Here is a 21,717-nt window from a genome sequence, read left to right as displayed (position 1 = left end):
AGTCCAGAGGGGAGAGCAGTATTCCATCAGGCTGCAGAGGAAAGCTTTGTATGTGGTCAGGAGCTCAGGTAGGTCGAGGAAGAACTTTGCACCACAGAAGATTCCCAGTCGGCAACTGGCTTTGGAGGCCAGGTTGGAAATGTGGCTTTCCCAGGAAAGATCATGGCAGATCGTGAGACCCAGAAGCTTGAAAGAAAGGATTTCTTCCAGAGGATTGTTGAGAAAGTAGATTGGGGGGTGGGGAGAGGGGTGGTTTCTAAACGGTCCTTTTGGAGAGACATAGTGAGAGAGTGAGATTTGTCAGGATTGAAAGACATGTTCCACATGTTGGACCAGTTTGTGATTTTATCCAGATCTGCAGAAAGCGAAGAAGCTGATGCTTGCCAGCATGAGGGATGACAGATGGTACGGCAGAGGGTAGAGTCATCAGCAAAGAGATAAAGAGGATTTTCCAGAGAGTCAGAGAGATCATTGATGAAAACCAGAAAAAGAACAGGGTCCAGAACGCTGCCTTGAGGAACTCCAGTCTGGACAGGAAGAGGGGATGAAAGAACTCCATTTCGGGCCACACGTTGGCTGTGGCAGGAGAGTAAGTTTACGAGCCATGAGTGGAGATGGCCTTGAATACCATATGAAGAGAGTTTGGTGAGTAGGGCAGGGTGCCAGACCATGTCAAAAGCACGTGATATATCTGGGGATATGGCTCTAATTTCATATCCGGCATTGAGTACCTCCATGCATTGTTGAGAGAGCAGAAGCAGCATATCCAGGGTAGAGCGACCTGGTCTGAAACCAAATTGATGATCATAACTCAAGCCATTGGACAAGAGGAAGGAGTTAATGTCTGAAGTGATGATGGATTCTATAACCTTGCTGATGATTGGAAGAAGGCTAATTGGTCTGTAGTTGCAGGGATCTGTTTTTGCACCTTTTTTGTGTAGGGCAGTAATGTTTGCTGATTTACAAGCAGATGGCAGATGACCTTGAGCAAATGAGAGGGTGAATAGAACAGAGAGAGGGTGAGCAAGAGCAGAGGAGCAGGTTTTTAGGACACGTGGGCTGATGCCGTCTGGACCGGTTGCAAAATCTGAGTCGAGGCTTGACAGCAACCTCTCCAAATTGTTAGGAGAAAAGGACACAGAGTCCAGGGACAGTTGTGTGTGACTGGGTAAGGTGGGTACAGAAAGCGATGGGTTTCGGACACAAGATTTTGATGCAAACACCGAGTTTAGGCATTCAGCCTTTTCACGTGCGGTATTAGCAGTGCGGCGATTTGAGGTAAGGGAGGGGATCGAGGGGGAACACACACCAGAAACATTTTTGATTAGACGCCACCAGGATTTGGAGGAGGGAGAGAAGTTTGAGAGTTCAGACTTGAGCTTAGAAAGATATTGTTTTCTGGCTCTCCTGAGGGTAGATACACACTTGTTCCGAGCTTGATGGAAGGAACTGAGATTACCCTCAGTTGGGTTTGCTTTCCATGAGGCAAAGGAAAGTTATTTCAGGACAACTGCCTCACCACAAGCTTCAGTGAATCATGGGCGAGAAGAAGGGTAGGACAACTGAAGACGAGAGGGGATAAATCTGTGAGAGAGAGAGAGGAGAGAGGAGAGAGGAGAGAGGAGAGAGGAGAGAGGAGAGAGGAGAGAGGAGAGAGGAGAGAGGAGAGAGGAGAGAGGAGAGAGAGAGAGAGAGAGAGAGAGAGATTCTTTGAAAGAATTCCCAGGATGAGTTGTTGTTGTTGGAGAAAGTAGCGATGGGAGACCAGTCTCGAAGTTTGTTGGCTACTTTGAGACCCTGCCAGTCAGCCTGAGTGAAATGCTACACTCGGCGGTGCTGAGGTGAATCTCTGATAACAGCCAGAGAGATTGTCACTTTGACAAGGATGTGGTCAGAAGAACCGATTGGAGCGGAAGAAGAGCAGCAGATATTTTCAGGGAAGTTTGTCAAAATCAGATCCAGAAGAGATGGAGTACCATTGGTTGAGATCCGGTTCGGGAAGTTGACCGATTGAGTCAGTCCCAATGAGTCGCAGAAGTCTTTTGCTGAAGTGCCATGGCAGGTGAGAGAGGTACCCACACCTCGCCAACTGGCATGATGACAATTGACATCACCCATATGAGGAAAAGAGAGTTCGGATAAGTAGATAGAAGTTGGTCCATGTTTTCGGATAGTGAGGTGTAGATGGAGTCATCACTGTTTGGTGGACGGTACAGTACACATATAAACATGAGGTGGGAGTGGAGGGGAAGCCGTAGCCAGAGGTATTCCTGGGGATGTGGGGAGTGAGGGCAGTGCATGGAGAGTGAGGAATAGAGTCTTTGATGAACAGAACAGTCCGCCACCAGGACGAGGCTCAGGTCTCTCATACCGGATGAGGGAGTAACCAGGGAGAGATACTTTGGAGTCAGAGACATCTTGAGTCAGGAAAGTTTCTGTTAGGTAGATTATGTCTGGTTTGTCAGTGGCAACCTGTATGGAAAGATCTAAGGTTTGAGCGAAGGCCCCAGATATTTCAGGTCCACACTGTTAATGAACAGGGAGGGAGGAGGCTTTGGGTGCAGGGGATGGGAGGGGAGGGGGAGGGTAGGACAAGGGAGGATGGGGGAGGTAAGGAGAATTGTTGAAAGAGTGTGGGGGATTGCAGAATAGCTATGGGAGGGGGCTGGATGAGGAGGAGAAAAGGCTCTGTGGTGCTGGGGGAAAGAGGGGGGCAGAAGGCAGTTGAGGATTTGAGGAGCTGGAGTGATGATATGGAGGTGAGAGGGCAGTTGAAGGAGGCAGCTTTGTGGATGTGAGGGGGGCAACTTTGAGAAGGGGTGTGTATGGTGGGAGTAGAGTGAGTGGGGAGAGTTGAGGGAGAAAGGTGTGGGGGAGTTTTTGAGAAAGGTGAGAGGGAAACTTGGAGGGAGAAGAGTGTGATGGATGCTTTGAGAAGGGTGAGTTGGGAACAAGTGGTTACTGAGAGAGACTCAAATGAGATTTGTTACCTGCATCGTCCGTGAGCGTCAGATGTGGCTGTATGGACATGTGGCTCGTTTTCCTGATGCTGATCCTGCTCACCAGATTCTCTAAGTGAGGGAGTCTCATGAGTGGAGGAGACTATTGGGCCAACCACGTGCTTCTTGGTTGCAGCAGATTATTCAGCATCTCAAGGAGATGGGGATGGGTCCGGCATCTGCTTTGGGAATGGCCAGACGGAGGCCTCTGGAGTACCGGCGTAAAGTGGACGTAGCGATGCGCTGCTCCGGCGCATGCTCCCATACCTGACCTGAATAACTTTTTCAGTATTAGACGTGGTACAATCTTGTGACTTTAAGTTGTTATCCAAAACAAAAAGTAAGAGTTTGTGTCACTATTTCACATCACTTGAACTTCCTCAAGTACACAAGTTCTCTCCTCTTTTCTTTAAGTCCTTCAATGAAAATAAGCTGAGCATAAAGGATTGAATTTTCGATACTGCCTCAGAAGACTGTAGTTTGCAACCAGTCAACTTAGTCAAGCTAACAGACCTAATCAAACGCGGCTCCAAATTCTGAAAAGTAACGATCGCCAGTATGGTCAGCGTCCTATACAGGAATAGTTCACCGAACCCAGACCGTTTCCCCCGGGAGGGGTTCCGGCTTTTTTCCGGTGGGCATTTCGCGTCACCTGCACCTAATGGAAATGTTACACAAACTGGTCCTTTTTCCCTGGGAGGGGTCCTGGCTGTTTTCTGGTGGGTTTTTAGCGTCGCCTGTACCCGGGCTGTGCTGCTTTTAAAATGGTGTTAAAACAAAGGCTGAGCCCCAAATTTAATGTGGCCTTCCAGGCCACTATCACCATCCCAAACACAAGTGTATAAACCTGTTCATGTACACTGGATATATACAAGAGCGAGTCTGTTTGTTTGTTCCTTATAAGTTTCCAGCTCCCTCAGTTAATTTCCATGAAATTTGCTGAACAGCGCGTTATTTTCACACTTGGGTCAGTGTTGCAATAAAAACATTCGACACCTAATAAAACTGATGTTAAAAACAAAACAAAACATGAAGTAACAGTGGTTTCAATGAACAAGTGTCATACGTCAAGTGACATATGCCCCCCCCTCATCTCATATGATATTGACTCGGGCGGCGATAACTCCCTCGGTCGGGAGAGGGGCGGAGCCTCGACTGTGCCTGCGTGTGTATAGTCATTTGCTAAAGTCTAAATAAATTGGGTGACCCAACTTATAAATAAGTGAATGCAAGAAAAACCAACAACAAAAACAACAACAACAAAAACAACAGCAACAGTTCCATAGCTGCAGGCACAATCAAGACATTTTACAAAAGTAATCCATAGAAAATGATGATGCATTGATATGGCAGGAAGAGTGAGCAGTAAAGAGACCTGCTTGCAGGAGTATTCACAGCAATCACATTTGAATCGCTTCTCATTTTTGTGTGAGCGCTGGTGCTGCATGAGGGCATAGCGTTCATGGAATATCAGGTCACAGTATCGGCACTTCAATTCACGCTCCACAATTGAGTGTTGCTTACGCAGGTGGACACCTGGAGGAGAGAGTAGCAAAACATATGACATGATGAGGATCCTCAATTAAGTGAAAAATAGCAACTTGCAATCAAGTCAAAAAAAGCGCTCATTACTCGTACTTGAGCCTTCCTTGAATATTTGTCTCCAGAAAGAAAAATCCATCCACTTCATTGCACAAGTTTGAAGGTACAGTCCCCCAAACACAAACCCATGCAATGTAGTGAGCCCCCCTTTTCCCCTCTCCTACCATCTAACCTCACTCCATATGGAAAATAAACACACCAAGGTCACTCTTGCGGGCAATGACGGCATCGCAGTGGGGGCAGTGGTACTTTGGCACATTCTCAGTGTGCTTTTGCAGCACATGCATCTTCATGGTGCCGCTCTGGGTGAAGCGTGCATTGCATATATGGCATTCATAAGGCTTTTCCCCTAACACACAATCAAAGAGAAGAGGGCATCATGAGGAAACAAAAAAAAACCACGTTCACTCTACCTGTTTATGCAAATGACATTTCTTTACCAGCCAAAATCACTGTGCTCTCCTTTGAGTGCTCTTAAAGTGATCTCCACTGAATTGAAAATTATTGGTGTTATGACCAATCCCTATTGAGAAACAAGAATTTTGAGATCAAGACGGGTCCCTCAAAACATCCTTCCTAACCCAAAACCATGCAGAATTTCAAATCTTTAAAATTAAGAAAATTGCATGCCAACAAATAAATAAATTAGCAAAATAGCAAAGGAGGGGGGGGGGGAACAAACTTTGAAACACAAACCTAACATTACAATGAATAAAGTATTCATTTGTCAGCGAATACTGTCCAAAATGTGCTTCATATGAAAAAAACAAAAACGTCATGGAGCATCCTGGGACTCACCCGAGTGTGTACGCATATGCCGTTTCAGCTTGTACGTATCACGGCTAGCATAGCTGCAAAGGCCACACTGAAATGGACGCTCTCCGGTGTGAGATCGGATATGCCTTTTTAACTTGCTGACCTGCATGCAAAAATGTCAGAAAAATTCAGATGTTGTGTGGTCACCACAAACCTGCTTTGGCTTTGCATGGAATTACCTGCCTGAAGTCCAGTCTGGGTTTGAATCTCGGCCCAAATATAAACGGGCATCTCTGTGTTTCACAGACAAGGTGATTCATCAATTTGTGCACTCGATGTACACATCCTTTTGTACACATCCTCGGATGGATGTTTAACTGGGCTCCCCATCTGCTATCAGCTTTAGTTAGACGGTAACGATCCCATGGCGTCCTTCACAAAGAGTAAGCGAGCTATCGTTGGCACCCTGGCCAAATTCCTGTTCTCGCCTACGGGAGCACTGCATCAGCGGCACAACCGTGTCCCCGCCAAATGATGTAACCAGCAGCCATGTGCTGCATACAAAGGGAAGGAAAGACCTGCCTCATGGTAATCATTCATAGACACTGCTGAGTCCATGAAAAGCTGAAAACTTGAAAGAGGAAGTACTGAACATTAAAATCTAACTTTCATTTAAAATAGATTGTTGATTTTTGTTATTGTTGGCAAGAACGATTAACACTTCTGCATTAAAAAAAAAAAATTCTTTGTTATGCTGTTAAAATAAGTTTCAACATGTCCAATATTTACCAGTAGTGATGAGCAGGTGAAAGGTATTGGTAATAAGTTTGTATAGAGATGGCAATACCATATTAACTACTTGTGATTGAAATTACATGCCAACTCTGAAAATGTATACAAACGATCCCAAAGTATTCAGCTTATACATGTGGGAAAAACCCCTCAAAAAAACAAGAAAAGGGGGAAAAAATAGAAAGCATTAAACTGTGACTGCATAACCAGCCTTCACATTCAGCTCAACCCTCTAACAAGAAATGTTTTTTTTTTTTTGCATACATGGTTGACCTCATGGAAGAGCTGGGTACACTGAACGGATCAGGACAAAATTAACAGTTGAGGGGGGTGGAGGACACCAACAGCAGAGTTGAAGGCCAAGATCGAGGGATACTTGGACAAACAATGGGTGGGGTGAAGAATGGGGGTGGGGAGGGCAGGAAAGGATGTATCCTGTGGACAAGTTAGATACAGAAGGAAACTCAAAGGGTGGTGGGCGGGGACTGGAAGTTTGGACAGAGAAGGGCTTGGGGTAGGGTGGGGTGTGGGGGTTGTAGTGAGGTTTATGGATCAGTATAGAAAAATAAGTCTTTCATGCATACTTTGGCCTACCTACAAAAAATAATTGTAAAATTGTATTATTTCATCAGATAATTATTTTACAGCAAATGAAAGTTAATTGTTCAGTTCAGTCCAGCATGTTAAAAGGCAGTCATTCGTGCTGTGGACTTCACACTGTGGTAGAAGGACTGTTGAGTTAAATAAATTTCTGGGCTACTGATAAGAAGAGGTTGGTGGGGGCTAATGTCCAGGTGGCTTAACAAATTACTTTGGACAAAGCTGTGTTTAAGCTAAGGTGTCCGAATGACGTGACAACTGTGCTCTCACATGAAAGAAAAATGGACTGGGGGGAAGAAATATTATGGGACACGCTGAACCGGACCAGTACCAACTCATCAGCAGAGAAAACAGAATGCAGATTCTTCAACGCCATGCCTCTGAGCGACCTCGTGTGAGAGACAAATTGACACGAAGGCATGCTGCTGTTTCAGGAGGGAGAGATGATATGAAGCAGGACGAGGGACGGCTATGTTCTGAGGCACATTGCATTTTAAAACCGGCATTCAGTAATGAGTGCGTCAGGAGTGTTGATGTGCGCTGGTTCTGCAACTCCAAAGGCCCGACCTGAAGAACTAGCTTCACTCTGTGATAAGCTGGTCATTCTTACCTACTGGCTGGTACTCTATGAATCTACTGCCTTGCTGGTAGCTCGGAAACAACATCCAAGCAGGCTGGTATGAATTGTGGTCCTTAACGGCGAGCGGTGGACTTTAATTAATCTGCTTGTCCCGGTGATACCAAGCTCCCCCTCTGGTGACTTTCAAACCGAGAGGCAGGTCGGACTTCAACCTTTGAGCACTCAACTTGGCAAGGCTGCTTCAAATGTATCCACAACCGACTCTCCATTGATTCCTATCCTGCTGGAGTTTTACTTAAATAACTGGGTACCTGACATAAGTTACAGGTTCAAAAGTTGAGAGTTCATTCAAATCTGCATTGAAACCTGTGACATCTGTACTTTTTTTATAATTGGGAGAGTTTTAAAATCATCGAGTATTTATTTTCCATCATTATTATGGGATACTGCTAAATGGTATTTTGATGCCACCTCAGCTCATGAGTCCCCTACCGGTTTCACCAGAGGGGACTGGAGGTTTGCTCTCTGTCTATCCATCCCACATGTGGTTTTTCAGACTTTTTTCCCCTACCCTTTAACATATTCAACTGAAACTTGGAACGTACATTTATTATGATAAGTTACAGAACAAGATCGAGTTTCATGGCGTTTTGTTAATTTGTCAGAGTTATGCCCTTTGTGGACTTATAAAATATCACATTATACGTGGGTTATTTTTCAGCTGGCCTGACTCCATCCCACTGCTTTACATCCATTGGCTAGACAGCTAGCCTGACTCCTCCCCCATTAAAATGATGCGCTGCCATTCCATGAAACAGCACAGATTGGCAGACCTTAAGCCTAGGTGTTAGTTCATGGCCCAATGCAAATGGAATGATCCAAAGTATTGTTGTGGGCCGGGGGTCGGTAGAAAGAACGACCGTTAGGTGGGGAAGTTTACGCCGTCTCCCACCAGACTCCCCGGAATGTATAGGCCGTCGCTCTGGATAACTCCGTAGCCGGCGGGTCGATTAATCGACCGTGAAACGCCAATATCTCGATTGCGTGGCGTACGGTTAATTGTCTCGATCCCAATATACCTAAATAACCACGCAGTCTTGGCTATCGGGGATTCACGCCCTCGGCACGTCTTTCTCGAACCGGGTCACTCTACAGACTGCGGTGGAGTTCCAACTAGCGACTACCAACTCCGGCTCGGTTGCAGCCGAGGGGAAACTGCCAAAGCCGTGCCGGCTAGGATTAACGGATTATCGGGGATGAAACCCCGTCTGAACTCAGACCCCGAGCATGCTGGACCAAATAAAGGATGGACGGAAACGAGCTGGGAACATTTCTAATAATTTATTTACAATAAAATAAAGACACAGGGCAGACTTATCGCGAATATGCAATGCAGTATTTACAATGATGAAATAAACACTTAAACAATTCTACTTATAGATGGGCCCACACGCAGACACACACACAAAAAGAAAATAAACCCCGGAGTTCTTTATTGGACCCTCCAGCTGATGAGAGAGAGAGACGAGCTGGGAGTCAGAGTCCGGATGGGTACCTGGCCGTCGGAGAAAGGGAGTACTCCGTGCCGTGGCACCTGCCAATGGTCGTCGGCCTGGTCCCAGTCGCACGTGGGGGACTCGTGGTTTGTGGCGGAGCTCGGGTGGTGAATGGTCGGGGTCCACAGAACTCCACTCCCTGTAACAGCCACCGTGTTGAACGTGCCCACTCCAGAACTCCAGTACTTCTCAGAGCGTGCTCGGGGATCTTTATCCGCCTCCCTCGTGAAACACACACAGCTCTCGCACTGCTCTCTCGCACTGCTCTCTCACACTGCTCTGCTCTCAGACACCACCAGCGCCAACGACAACCCTCCGAGTCTCCGAGATATATATCTCCTCCCACACGGGGAGGGGCCTTGGCGAGAATCATCTCGCTGTCCATCCCTCATTGGCCCACAGCCGCACCCCACCGGGGCAGAGCCATGGCCCCTGTTCGGAGACCCCACATTCTCCACGTGGCTCCGCTCTCAAAGCGTAACAGTATCCATGTTGCGTTGATGCAAGAGTTAAAACATTTGTGGAAGGAGCGCAAGGAACGGCTGCAAGACCCTGCCCTGGCAAGTCAGAGTGCTTGTAGACAGCGGGTGGGTGGTGGATCGTGATGGGGGATGGATCATGCAGATGGGATGGTTTATTCGATGGCTCGTTGGATATAATAACCTTACTAAAGACGTCACAATGCATGTTTTCGAGCCTCCCACTAAACAAAAAGGAAGGGGATCTGACTACACACGTACTTACTGGCATAACTAACTTTGGGACCTGAATGTTGAGTGCGCATGGTTTCCAGATTCGTAACAGGATATAACCAGAAAGTATTATACATTCACATAAGCCGTATGCAATTTTTTGCTCCTTTTATGTACATCGGGTTATTACCTCCACCACCAAAGGTGTGCAGGATATCTCAGAGAGTTGTGGACGGATTCGGATTAAATTTGGTTGACAGGTTGGGTGTGCAACAAGGACGAACTGATTAGATTTCGGTGAAGATCCGGATCCCAGAATTTTTTAAGTGATTCTTCACCATTGAGAGATAGGGCTGAACACGATATTGAGCACGATATCTGAAAAAGTTTTGGATGGATTTGGGGACACATGGGGTGTGTGATGAGGAAGAATAGATTAAATTTTGGTGAAGATCCAAATCCGGATAATTTACGAGCAAATTTGTACGTACTGTTACGGGCTGTGGTTTGAGGTTTGCCATGAGGGGAAGCACTCGAGTTCCTCTCAAACTCAGGGTCCTGAAGCCACCAGCTGCAGATAACTCTGCGGCCCAGTGGGTTGTTAAGCAACCATGAATGCCAATTGGTATTGGCAGGGTGTCACTTCTTCTCGTGGGTACCTTACCTCTAGACGGCTGAACCAAGTGAGTTTCGTGCCCTCAACGCACGTGCTGGATTAATTCGTGCCAGATTACTGCCAAGCGATACAGTGAGTACGCGTTGGCAAATGAGCAAATCAGGTGGGGTAAAACTTTCCAGCTGACGACGTGTGGACTACGCTGGACCAACGGAGGAAATGAGACAGATGAACTGGTTGGAAATGTCTCAAACCTTAACAAGCACATTATTTAATCAACACACTCATTTACAATTACACATAAAGGACACATTTATTCACAATCAGAGTACATTAATTCGCCATCAAATCAAGCACAATGACAGATATTTACAAAGCAACAGAAGCACATTTAAAAGATACATGAGGAAAGGAATTACCATATCTTCTGGGATATTAACCGCACCCGTTTTTCACCCTCAAAAAAATAAAATAACTTCTCCGGTGTATTAACCGGACCCATGTTTTCCACCCTCAAAATAAATGAATATATTGGTCATTTTATTTTCTGATTGAGATCTAAATACATTTGTGTACATTAACTTTGTAGGGAACAAAATCACGGAGGTATTAACATGCTTACCCCCATGTCCGCTTAATTTCATCTCACAGCCTTATTCTCATTTTCAAGAAGTTGAAGAGAGAGTAGAGGATACGAAGAAGTTTTTATTTTTCTTTCTTATTTTTTTAATCTTACTATTATTCACCGTCTGTTCGTCTCTTCCCAGGTACCGCAAAAACGGCTGAACCGATCGCAACCATTTTTTGGGTGTGTAATCCTGGGACCCCTTAGAGTAAAATAGGCATTAATATAATAACATGACCCCCTTGACGGCTCCCGTAGGGAGCGGATGCTTCTCGTATTTATAAAGAGGACTTTTTTGTTCCAAGAAAAAGGAATAAAAGGGTTTCATACCGGTATCATACATATTTCCTGTGGATTTGTGGCCCTGAAAAAGGGCCGTTTGGGTTTGATGAAGCTTTTCAGCTAAACCTGAGGGAATCCTCGACAATGCTTTCCTCGTCGAAGACGGCATGCAACTCCTTGTCCGAATCAGGGTAGAGCAAGTCCACGTCGCTGTCTGCATTCCTGTCGCCGTGATTTGCAGCCTCCTCCTCCAAAATGATGTCGTCCTCTGTGCCGTCCATGTTGTTGCAGATGCAGCATTTCAGAAATGCTCACTTGATGTTCGACGATACCGCCTCCCACTCCTTGACCATCCGGCCGCAGATCATCGGAAGGTCGACCTTTCTCATCCTCCTGATGAACGCCGGCACTCTAACAGTCAGCATAATGCTCAGCCAACATAGCGATGGGAGTAATGGTGAAAGTTCAACCACGTTGTATGTGGCCAATGCTCCTCGAAATTCGTCCGGGTTGAAAATCCCGGCGGGAAACGCGTCACGAAATGTTGATTTTCAGCTGATGAAAATACCAAGTCCGGGAAATAGGAAAGTTCATCTGTGGTGATTCCACCGAGATGCAGCTAATGTTCCTCGAAAGTAAACCTGGGTCAAATACAAAGGCCTGCGAAGTAAGAAAGTTCATCTGGTCGATGCGAGTAATCCGTGGGAAGTAAGTGAGAAATCACTGATAGAAACGAGGGAAAACGAAGAGAATGAAGAGAACCAAAGAAAGCCAAAATAACTGAACAGAACTGGTACTTATTAAAGCTTCACCGTTCTACGTAGCTCCTCGTTCTCGTGAGATTCTTATTCTTCCTTTTAAATCCATTTCCTGGCCTCGTATGGAAAAGTACTCGGGGTTGATTGGTTGTTCCTCGTTTTACACCACACCCAGCTATCCAGCATTTGCTAGCATAATGCCAGAATGTAAGGAACAAGCTTGGTAGATTAATTCTGCCTGCATCAGATGTTCATGTGGAATACGATTCATGTAAAAAGATAGTCACCACGACAAGTCCCTCATCTATCCACCCCTTCTGCTGCGCATGCACAATGACGCTGCCTGGAAACTTGTGTTTGGGCAGTGTCTTCCTCTTGAACACGACATACGAGGGAAGCTTGCTCCGCAATATTATTTGAGGTGGGTGCTCCGTTCTTGCACTCCAGCTATTGTGAATAATTCTTCTTTTGATGCGAGACCAGATGTTCTTCTTCTTCTTTTGCATTTAATGGTGTTTTCAGAGCCTCAAGGCTCTATATACGCTAAGCACCTAAACTCTGGGTGTCTCCGGTTTTGTATTTACTTAATTTCCAACGCGGTTAATAAGACGCTGTACAAACTTGAACCGATTTTCAAAATTTAGATGGCAGAATTGAGCTTAACAGCAGTTCCGACTGCAACAAAAGTGTTCTTTTGGAACATAATTGAAATTCAGCATTGATCGTTTTCAAGACAGATATTTTTTCTCGACCCATGCATTCAGCGCACCCCCAACCTTTATCTTTTTTTGCCGATAAAAAAGTGAGGTTTTATACAGCAGAAAATACGGTACTTTAACATATATGGAGCCTACTTAAAACAATCTTATCTATTGCTACACACAGGAAATGACACGTCATCAATCAACAGGGAAAGACAGGCAAGAATATTAGAAGACGGAGAAATGAGTGGAGTTGCGTACGACTCCGGCTCACGCAATACAGACGGTTTGGGCCTTTTTATTTCTGGTCCCAATGTGAATGTTGGGGTGGGAGGTGTGGGGGAGGGGAGGAGGGTTGTGTGAAAGGAGGTACTCATGGTAAGGGTATGTCGGTGGTATGTCGGTTTGATGTGCATTAATGGTTGGGAATTGCCAAGTTCATTGGTTATTACAGGGGAAACAATCAGCGCTCCACGGCCACCCTTAGTGCCTCGTTCACAGATGCGTGAAGGTAATTAACCTCCTCCTTAGGCAGAGTCGAGCGGGCATGTAACCTCCTGCTCAGCCAAAGCCATACAGGCAGCCAACAATTCACTCAGGCAAAGCTCAGCTCTCGGATCCCTCGGTGGTGCTTCCTTGGTGGCGTCCCTCGCTATCCCCGACATCTCTTCCTGGCGACTCGGCTCGCTGGCATGCATCTGACTTTTATCTGTCCGGCACGGGCGTGGCTTGGAGTCCTTCCTGCTCGCTGGTGGTGTCTTCTCATTGGTCCTGGTGCGTCAAAAGTTCGAGTACTTCCAGACAGTTCCACAGACGATGTGCCAGCCTTGGTGTTTCCGCTGTCTGTGTACCAGCCTCAGTTCTCTTCACCATTTGTCCTTCCGCTGTCTGCTTTGAGAAGAATCGATGCTTATTGTGGTGATGGCGGTTCCACTAATGAAAAGTGTAACGTGTGTTATTTGAAATGAAAGGTTTTTAGGTGGAGGAAATAAAAAGAATCTAACCCCTTCTGTCCATCAAATGTGTTTTAATCGAACCATTATTTGTGCGGGTTTTACAGGGATATTTTAGTGAGGAGCTATTTACAATCATGGCTTGATGACTGACGAATGAAGATTTTCTACGGGAGATGGAAGTCGAATGACGAAGTCGATGAAAGGACGAGCAGTTGGTGTTAAATGTTGAATAGGTGAAAGGGTGAAGCATTACTTAGGGAAGTGGAGATGAAGAGTGGCAGGGAACAGGATACTGGATGATTACTGGATAGATTACTGGATAGACAGAGGAAGAAGGGAAGGTCCTTGCTAAACCCACACAACACATATATCCCTCAAACCTCTAAACACACTGAGGGAAATCTAATCTACAAATCTAATTAATATAATGACATAGCTCACTCTGGAAACCTACGTGGCTCTTGTATGCTTGGGGGGTGGTTTTGCAAAACCGCAACAATACTTTACTTGAAATATATATTTCATAACAATTATAGATTTCTGGGATTTCTTCACTATGACGGAGACACAACACAATATTCCCAGTGTGCTTCTTTAAAGGTCACACGTCATTTGACTTTTTTATTTTATACAATGTCGAGGCCCGTGGAGTCGGTAGACCATTTGAACTCAAAATTGAATTGGTTCATTTTTGCATCATAGTTCACACACTTGTACCAAGTTTGTTCAAAATCCTTTCAGCGGTTCACAAGTTGTCACGGTAATGAAAATCTGCTACACATGCACGGAAGGACAGACAGACAACCCCAATGCTTCGAGGCACAAGGCATTTTATGCAGAGGCATAAAAATTTTGTCATGGAAAGGGATCATCTATTTATTAGGTACACTAATTTGGTTGGGAGGGGTGGGGGGGTTGGGCTCATGCATACAGGAGGTAGGGGTGGGGAGGGAGTTAGGGGTGTAACATTTTCAAATTCTAATCATGACACTATTATTTCATTAATAATTTTTCATCAATTTGGTTTTCAAAATTTTCAACTTTCTTTTCCATAAGCATCAATGTTTTGAAACTTGGGATGATGATCAGCTGCACCAAAATGTCAGCTGAATGCAAAGATAATTTACCTCCACACTGGCATAATCACACATGGAGCACTTGAAGGGTTTCTCGTGCGTGTGGCGGTATCTCCTGTGCCGAACCAACTCTCCACTTGTCACAAAAGCCATGTCGCACTCGGGGCATTTGTGTGGCTTTGTGCCTGTAACATTACACCCATAATTACTCAAATTATGTTTGGAGATGCAGGAGATGCACCAGTTGGAGATGGAGATGCAGTAGTTTAACATGAGGGCAATATATCACGTGACTTGCGAGCATCATGAATAAAATTATTTAAAAAAAAAGAACTAAAACCAAAAATGCATTTGGAACTATTTTGAGGCACACCTGTATGCGTGTTCACATGGTTGCGGAGTAGCGTGACGGTGCGAAAAGCACGGTCACAAAGGTGGCAACGATGAGGCCGCTCATCCGTGTGGCTCTTCATGTGTCGATCAAGGTTCGACCTCCGTGGACATGTATAGCTGCAGAGCTCACACTGGAACGTCTTCTTGGCACCTGCAACGGCCGATGAAAGTTCAAAGTCCATCACCCAAAACGATAATGGCATTCAGCTCATAGCAGATAATATTTTTGCAGTGGGGTGGATCGGCATTGGATAGCAAGGCACGAGCAACCAATAGTATTTGAGGATAAGATTCAAATACGACGTTTCAGCAATAGATTTACCTTACCTTCACAAGGAAATCTAAAAAAACAACTGCATACTGAGGTATGGATATACCTTTCATTATCAGCTCATGCATCTGTATCATGACCCGATTGAAAACACTCCATCCTGCCCCCCCTCCCCCCCCAGCCTGACAAAGAATATGAGGACTGCAGTGTTGCTTGTGTAGTCATATGATGAAGGAAATTATGTTGCTGAAACACGAGGACTGAAGCTTCATGCACAGATGAAAACACAGCCACTATAACAGCCCATTATGTTGTCTACCACAAGTCAAATCGTTGTGTCCATTGCAAGTCGAATCGTTGTGTCCATCGCAAGTCGAATCGTTGTGTCCATCGCAAGTCAAATCGTTGTGTCCATCGCAAGTCGAATCGTTGTGTCCATCGCAAGTCGAATCGTTGTGTCCATCGCAAGTCGAATCGTTGTGTCCATCACAAGTGGAATCGTCATGTCTATTAAGTCAAATCATCATCTATCAAGTTGAATCCTCGTCTATCACAAGTCGAATCCTCGTCTATCACAAGTCGAATCCTCGTCTATCACAAGTCGAATCGTTGTGTCCATCACAAGTCGAATCGTTGTGTCCATCACAAGTCGAATCTTTGTGTCCATCACAAGTCGAATTGTTGTGTCCATCACAAGTCGAATCGTTGTGTCCATCACAAGTCAAATCGTTGTGTCCATCACAAGTCAAATCGTTGTGTCCATCACAAGTCGAATCGTTGTGTCCATCACAAGTCGAATCGTTGTGTCCATCACAAGTCGAATCGTTGTGTCCATCACAAGTCGAATCGTTGTGTCCATCACAAGTCGAATCGTTGTGTCCATCACAAGTCGAATCGTTGTGTCCATCACAAGTCGAATCGTTGTGTCCATCACAAGTTGAATCGTTGTGTCCATCACAAGTCGAATTGTTGTGTCCATCACAAGTCAAATCGTTGTGTCCATCACAAGTCGAATCGTTGTGTCCATCGCAAGTCGAATCGTTGTGTCCATCGCAAGTCGAATCGTCATGTCTATTAAGTCAAATCATCATCTATCAAGTTGAATCCTCGTCTATCACAAGTCGAATCCTCGTCTATCACAAGTCGAATCCTCGTCTATCACAAGTCGAATCCTCGTCTATCACAAGTCGAATCGTTGTGTCCATCACAAGTCGAATCGTTGTGTCCATCACAAGTCGAATCTTTGTGTCCATCACAAGTCGAATTGTTGTGTCCATCACAAGTCAAATCGTTGTGCCCATCACAAGTCAAATCGTTGTGTCCATCACAAGTCGAATCGTTGTGTCCATCACAAGTCGAATCGTTGTGTCCATCACAAGTTGAATCGTTGTGTCCATCACAAGTCGAATCGTTGTGTCCATCACAAGTCGAATCGTTGTGTCCATCACAAGTCGAATCGTGTCCATCACAAGTCGAATCGTGTCCATCACAAGTCGAATCGTTGTGTCCATCACAAGTTGAATCGTTGTGTCCATCACAAGTCGAATCGTCATGTCTATTAAGTCAAATCATCATCTATCAAGTTGAATCATCATCTATCAAGTCGAATCCTCGTCTATCACAAGTTGAATCCTCGTCTATCACAAGACAAATTGGTTAAAAAACAAAACAAAAAAAACCACACACACACTGGCTACAGAATGCAAAACATCATATGAGCAATAGGTTTGGAGGTTTTGTTTTTAAATCCTTAAAGGGTGGGTGTATTAACAGATACCGATGAGAAGCTCCCTTAAATGACAGGGGTGGATCAAAGTGGAAGGGATTGCAGGAAAAAAGGGGGTGGGGGAGGAGGAGTGTTTATATTTCATTTTTTGGTTTTATACTTATTAATTCCCTTACAGGGGCTGACCGGATGGCCAAGACTCCAGAGGTACATACACTTACCTCCAAACTGTCTGGCCTGGGTTTGAATCTTGGCCCAGCTATAAACTGTCATCCTGGTGTTTCACAGGCAGGGCAATTCATCAGTGTACGTGTCGTCCCTCAGATAGACATTAAACTGGTATGGTCGCGACGTATGCTGGTGTTCGTTGGTAGACGTTAAAGATCCCATGGTATCCTTCGTGAAGAGAAGGCGAGTTATCGCTCACATCAGGAAGAAATTACAAATTCCTGCCCTAACTAGTCAAGCCTCAGGCCTGGCCAGCAGGCTCATATACAACTTGGGCCAAAAACCTCCTCTGGCTAACCACACAAGAACAGTGGCATAACTGTGACCATGAAAGAAGAAGAAAACAGAATTCCCTTTCACTCATTGGGCCTATAAAAGAGAAAGAGGATCAGAAGAAAAAGAGTGAATCCTACCAAAGGAAAGAAATGGACGGACTACCTTTGAGTGAAATCAACATACGATCAGATCACGAAGATTTCAGAAAAAAAAACAGAAAAGAGAAGATTAACCCTGAAAGATGTGCTTCAAAAATGGTGGAACAAAGAAAAACGTTTCACTCCAGATTTCTTGGACTTAAATCCTCAAAGCTTTGCAACTTAGGAGACCACAATATTCAATAAAAATAACAAATCTCTCTCTCCTTCTTTGCCACTCATTATAACCTTCGTTTTATTAATACCAGACTTAGTGAAGCCGTGGTTAGAGTGTTTGCTCTGGGTCAAGGAGGTTGGCGGTTTGACTTTGACTGTGGTCAAGTCATACCAAAAACATAAACAGTCGGTGCTGCTCCTTACTCGACTATCAACATTTTGAGGATATAGCATGGACAAACCCCCATGGGTCAGTACCCTGCGGAGAGGGAGCAGGCCAAAACAGAGGGGGGGGGGTCCGGTGGGCCAGTTGGCATGGGCCTACCATATAGAAAATGTTCAATGTCTTCAGTTCAAGTCCCCAGCGGTGGGAGATACTGAAAGAACATCTTCCTGTCTCACTGCATAAAATGTCAAAGACAAAGTGGTCAGCGAGAATTGACTGTGTAAGACCAATTGCACGGCATTTGGATAGTGTTAGTCATATGTATTTAGCACTGATTACAAAAATACTTCATGATCAGTTTGAAATGGGGGCCATTTCCCATCTGGCCTGGGCCTATTACCAGCTTTGCACGGGCCTGGGAGGGAGTATAGGGCACAGGGGAGGAGAGGGGCTGACGGGTGAAATTTCTCCCTAAAAACACCACCACTAACTTGGGAAGAAAAGCGTCACCACTAGATGACACGGAAGGTGTAATGAGAAATCATTTCCCCTTATTACCTCCACCACCGAAGGTGGATGGAGGTTATATTTACCTTCGCATTCTGCGAAAGGTTATGTTTTGGTCGGCGTGTATTTATTTATTTATTTGTAATCTTGTGATTCGTATAACTCAAAGGGTATTAAACCGAATTGCATGAAATTTGGTGGGATGATTGGTTATTAGCCAGGAAGCATTCGATTAGATTTTGGGATCGTTCGGGTCAAAGGTCAAGGTCAAGGTCACGAAAAGGTCAAAATCGTCTTTTTACGATAACACGGTCAATTTTTATTCAATTTGCATGCAACTAACGCCAAAATGTTCAGAATTCAACGCCTCATCTTGTGATATGCAATATGACGCAATGATGCCCATACTCTTGTTACCGGTTAGGGGTCAAAGGTCAGGGGGGTCACGACCTTGAAAAATATGCAGTTTTTGTCATAACGTGGTCAATTCTTGTCCGCTTTACATGAACCCAGCACCAAAATGTTCAGAATTTAATGCCCAATCTTGTGACACAATGACGTCATAACACATGTCACGGGTTGGGGTAAAATGTCGGGGGGGGGGGGTCACGCCCTTGAAAAATATGCGGTTTTCGGCATAACTCAGTCAATTCTTATTCGATTTGCATGAAACCAGCATCAAACGAGATTACCTTCTCTTGTTGAAACGTTGTATTCACCGAGCTTGCGAGTGAAGACTCGCCAAAACGACGTGAGTTGATTGTTGTTTAGAACGTAGCCCCGGAAAGTCGGGGGGGGGGGTCATGACATTATAGATATGTGGTTTGTGTCATAAGACCATTCATATGAAACCAGTTCCCCACACTCATACCAAGAACAAAAAAAGTAGTGGCGGCGAAGGTATGCGCTCTATGAGTGCCCGTTCTAGTTACATCTTTGTTACTTGCAAAATTGAAGATTTTTCAAGTATATTGGTTAGTCAATTTTGTTATTCTGCCCATCTGTTGCCCACAGGTCACAATTTGAAACCGATCTTCATGAAACTTCACCACATGGTAGAGTTTGTCAAAAGGAAGAAGCCTATTGTTTTTGAGGTCAAAAGGTCAACATAGGCTAGAGGTCAACAACTTATGTGAGATGTATAAAATCCTCAATTTTCATCCGATTGACTTGAAATTTGAAGAGGATTTTCATATCAGGTCACTGAATTCAACCACCAATTATTTTTGAGGTCCACATCGGCCGAATTAAAAAAAAGTCAATTTTCATCTGATTCACTTCAAATTTGAAGGAGTTGCATATTTGGTCATTTAATTCAACCACCAATTATTTTTAAGGTCAAATATGTTTTGTGGATTTTGTAAGTATCGTGCTCTGCACGACGTCTTCTTCTTGTTTGTTTGTTTGTCTGTGAACAGGATATCTCAAAAAGGATTCATGGATGGATTCAGACTAAACTTGGTGGACAAGTTTGGTGTGTGACAAGGACAAATTCATTAGATTTTGGTGACAATCCGGATCCAGACACGAGAAATAAAACTAGAGCAATTTGACTGCACGCAGTCGATGGGTCTCTCCCGCACAAACACGAGTATTGACATATTTGACCCTTGACCTTTATCATATCTGCCCCAAAATCTAATCAATTAATTGCCCCGTCTAACTTTACCTTTTTACCAAGTTTGATGAAATTCTGTCTAATATTTCTTTAGTTAGGGCGTAAACAGGAAATTTCAGAGTTTGACCTTGCCCTTTGACCCTTGACCTTTATCACATCTGGCCCAAAATCAAATCACTTAATTGCCCTGTCTTACTTTACCTTTTTACCAAGTTTGATGAAATTCTACAATTTGCTTCTTGAGTTATCGCGTAAACAAAAATCCGGACGAACAGACGGATGGACGGACGGACAACCCGGAAACATAATGCCTCCGGCACCCTTGGTGCGGAAGAATAAAAATATTTTAAGGGATTCTTCACTAAGGAGATTGGGCCAAAATGATATATAGCATAATATTTCAAAAAGTTATGGACAAATTATGACAAAACTGATGGTCAATTTGGAAAGATGACAATAACAAGCCAATATGATTTTGGTTCAGGTTCGGATGCAGATCCGGCCCATCAGTGGGATACAAAAAGTAAACAGCGCAGTATGGCGGAGGTATGTGCTCTTCCAAGTGCCATTCCAGTGTTAAAGGCTGCGTTTGTCTGCCATATAGTTCTGCGTTGGCTGTAATGAAAGGACTCTAACAAAAACTAGGTTCAGATCTAACTTGGTAATTTTGGCAAAGCAGGGTTCAGTTACCAAGCAGCTAGCTAGCGCTTGCCAAGCCAGCCCTTCCTTTTCAACGGATTTGAATGGAGTGCTTGTTTGAGTGCTTAAGCCAATAGGCGAGCGCTCTACAAGAAACTTCGTAACTGAACAAACCCCTGGTATGCGGGGTATACATGTGTGGGGGTTATAGGTGGCTGAAATTTTCCTAGAGCACTTTTTTCCCCAGGTGTGGGGTATTTGGGTATACCAATGGGTGGTTTATTTGCGTGAAAATATTGAACATGAATATGTTAATCACATGATTATTGCACTTTTACATCATTTGTTGTTGTCAAAATATGGTTATTTTTGTGTCAGGAACCTATCCTCCTTTTTCCCATAAGCTGTTGGTCTCAGTATTTGTGGTGAACTCAGGGAATGGCGAGGATTTATCACAAAAGATTTAATTTACTTTGTTGGAAAGCTAATAATCGTTTTTACTTGGAATAAAAACTCGTTTGTTTAATCACAAAGTTAGTTGCCTTTCAAAAAAGGCTCTTTCAGCGTTTAAAGAAGCAGCGTTAATGGTTTCTTCATGCAGCGGTTTGAAAGGAATCTGATTATTCTATCAAAGCAAGAAACCTTTCAAATGACATGGAAGGAGCATACAAAATTATATATCGTAATACTTCTCAAAGCAATAGAAAAATACATAAAAGTACTCGGAAGGAGCACACAAAGAACAACAACCACAGCTGATTGGACCTCACTCACTCCAGAGCCAGCTACATCATGAGACCCACGGTCATGACCAACAAGTTAGACAGTGCATGGTTACAGTGACAGATTACAGTAACATTTTCCTTTGAAACTCATGAAGAGAAACATGTTGTCATATACTAACACACTTCTACTACACACACTTGAAAAATACTGCAATTGAATAATTTAACGTGACAGAAAAGATCCGAGTTTGTTTCCGAGTTGA

At 44.3% G+C, this 21,717-nt stretch overlaps 1 protein-coding gene across 9 annotated transcripts in view; it reads right to left on the bottom strand.

Annotated features, from left to right (window-relative positions):
• CTCF (CCCTC-binding factor) overlaps positions 1–21,717 on the bottom strand; it is a 114,928-nt gene that overhangs the window by 31,495 nt on the left and 61,716 nt on the right. For all 9 annotated transcript variants that reach the window (XM_085888909.1, XM_085888908.1, XM_085888915.1 and 6 more), the window contains 5 exons: positions 14,965–15,135; positions 14,643–14,776; positions 5,400–5,520; positions 4,801–4,950; positions 4,375–4,535 (listed from right to left, as the gene is read on the bottom strand). In XM_085888909.1, the coding sequence (XP_085745035.1) occupies positions 4,375–4,535; positions 4,801–4,950; positions 5,400–5,520; positions 14,643–14,776; positions 14,965–15,135 (737 nt within the window). The remainder of the gene's footprint in view (positions 1–4,374; positions 4,536–4,800; positions 4,951–5,399; positions 5,521–14,642; positions 14,777–14,964; positions 15,136–21,717) is intronic.

The sequence above is a fragment of the Eptatretus burgeri genome, chromosome 7 (genome assembly GCF_056783735.1).
Source record: "Eptatretus burgeri isolate ZD-2024b chromosome 7, Ebu_testis_v1, whole genome shotgun sequence".
NCBI classification, from domain to species: Eukaryota; Metazoa; Chordata; class Myxini; order Myxiniformes; family Myxinidae; genus Eptatretus; species Eptatretus burgeri.
The sequence above is the reverse complement of the archived record's forward strand: the minus strand, read 5'-3'. Positions and strand labels throughout refer to the sequence as shown.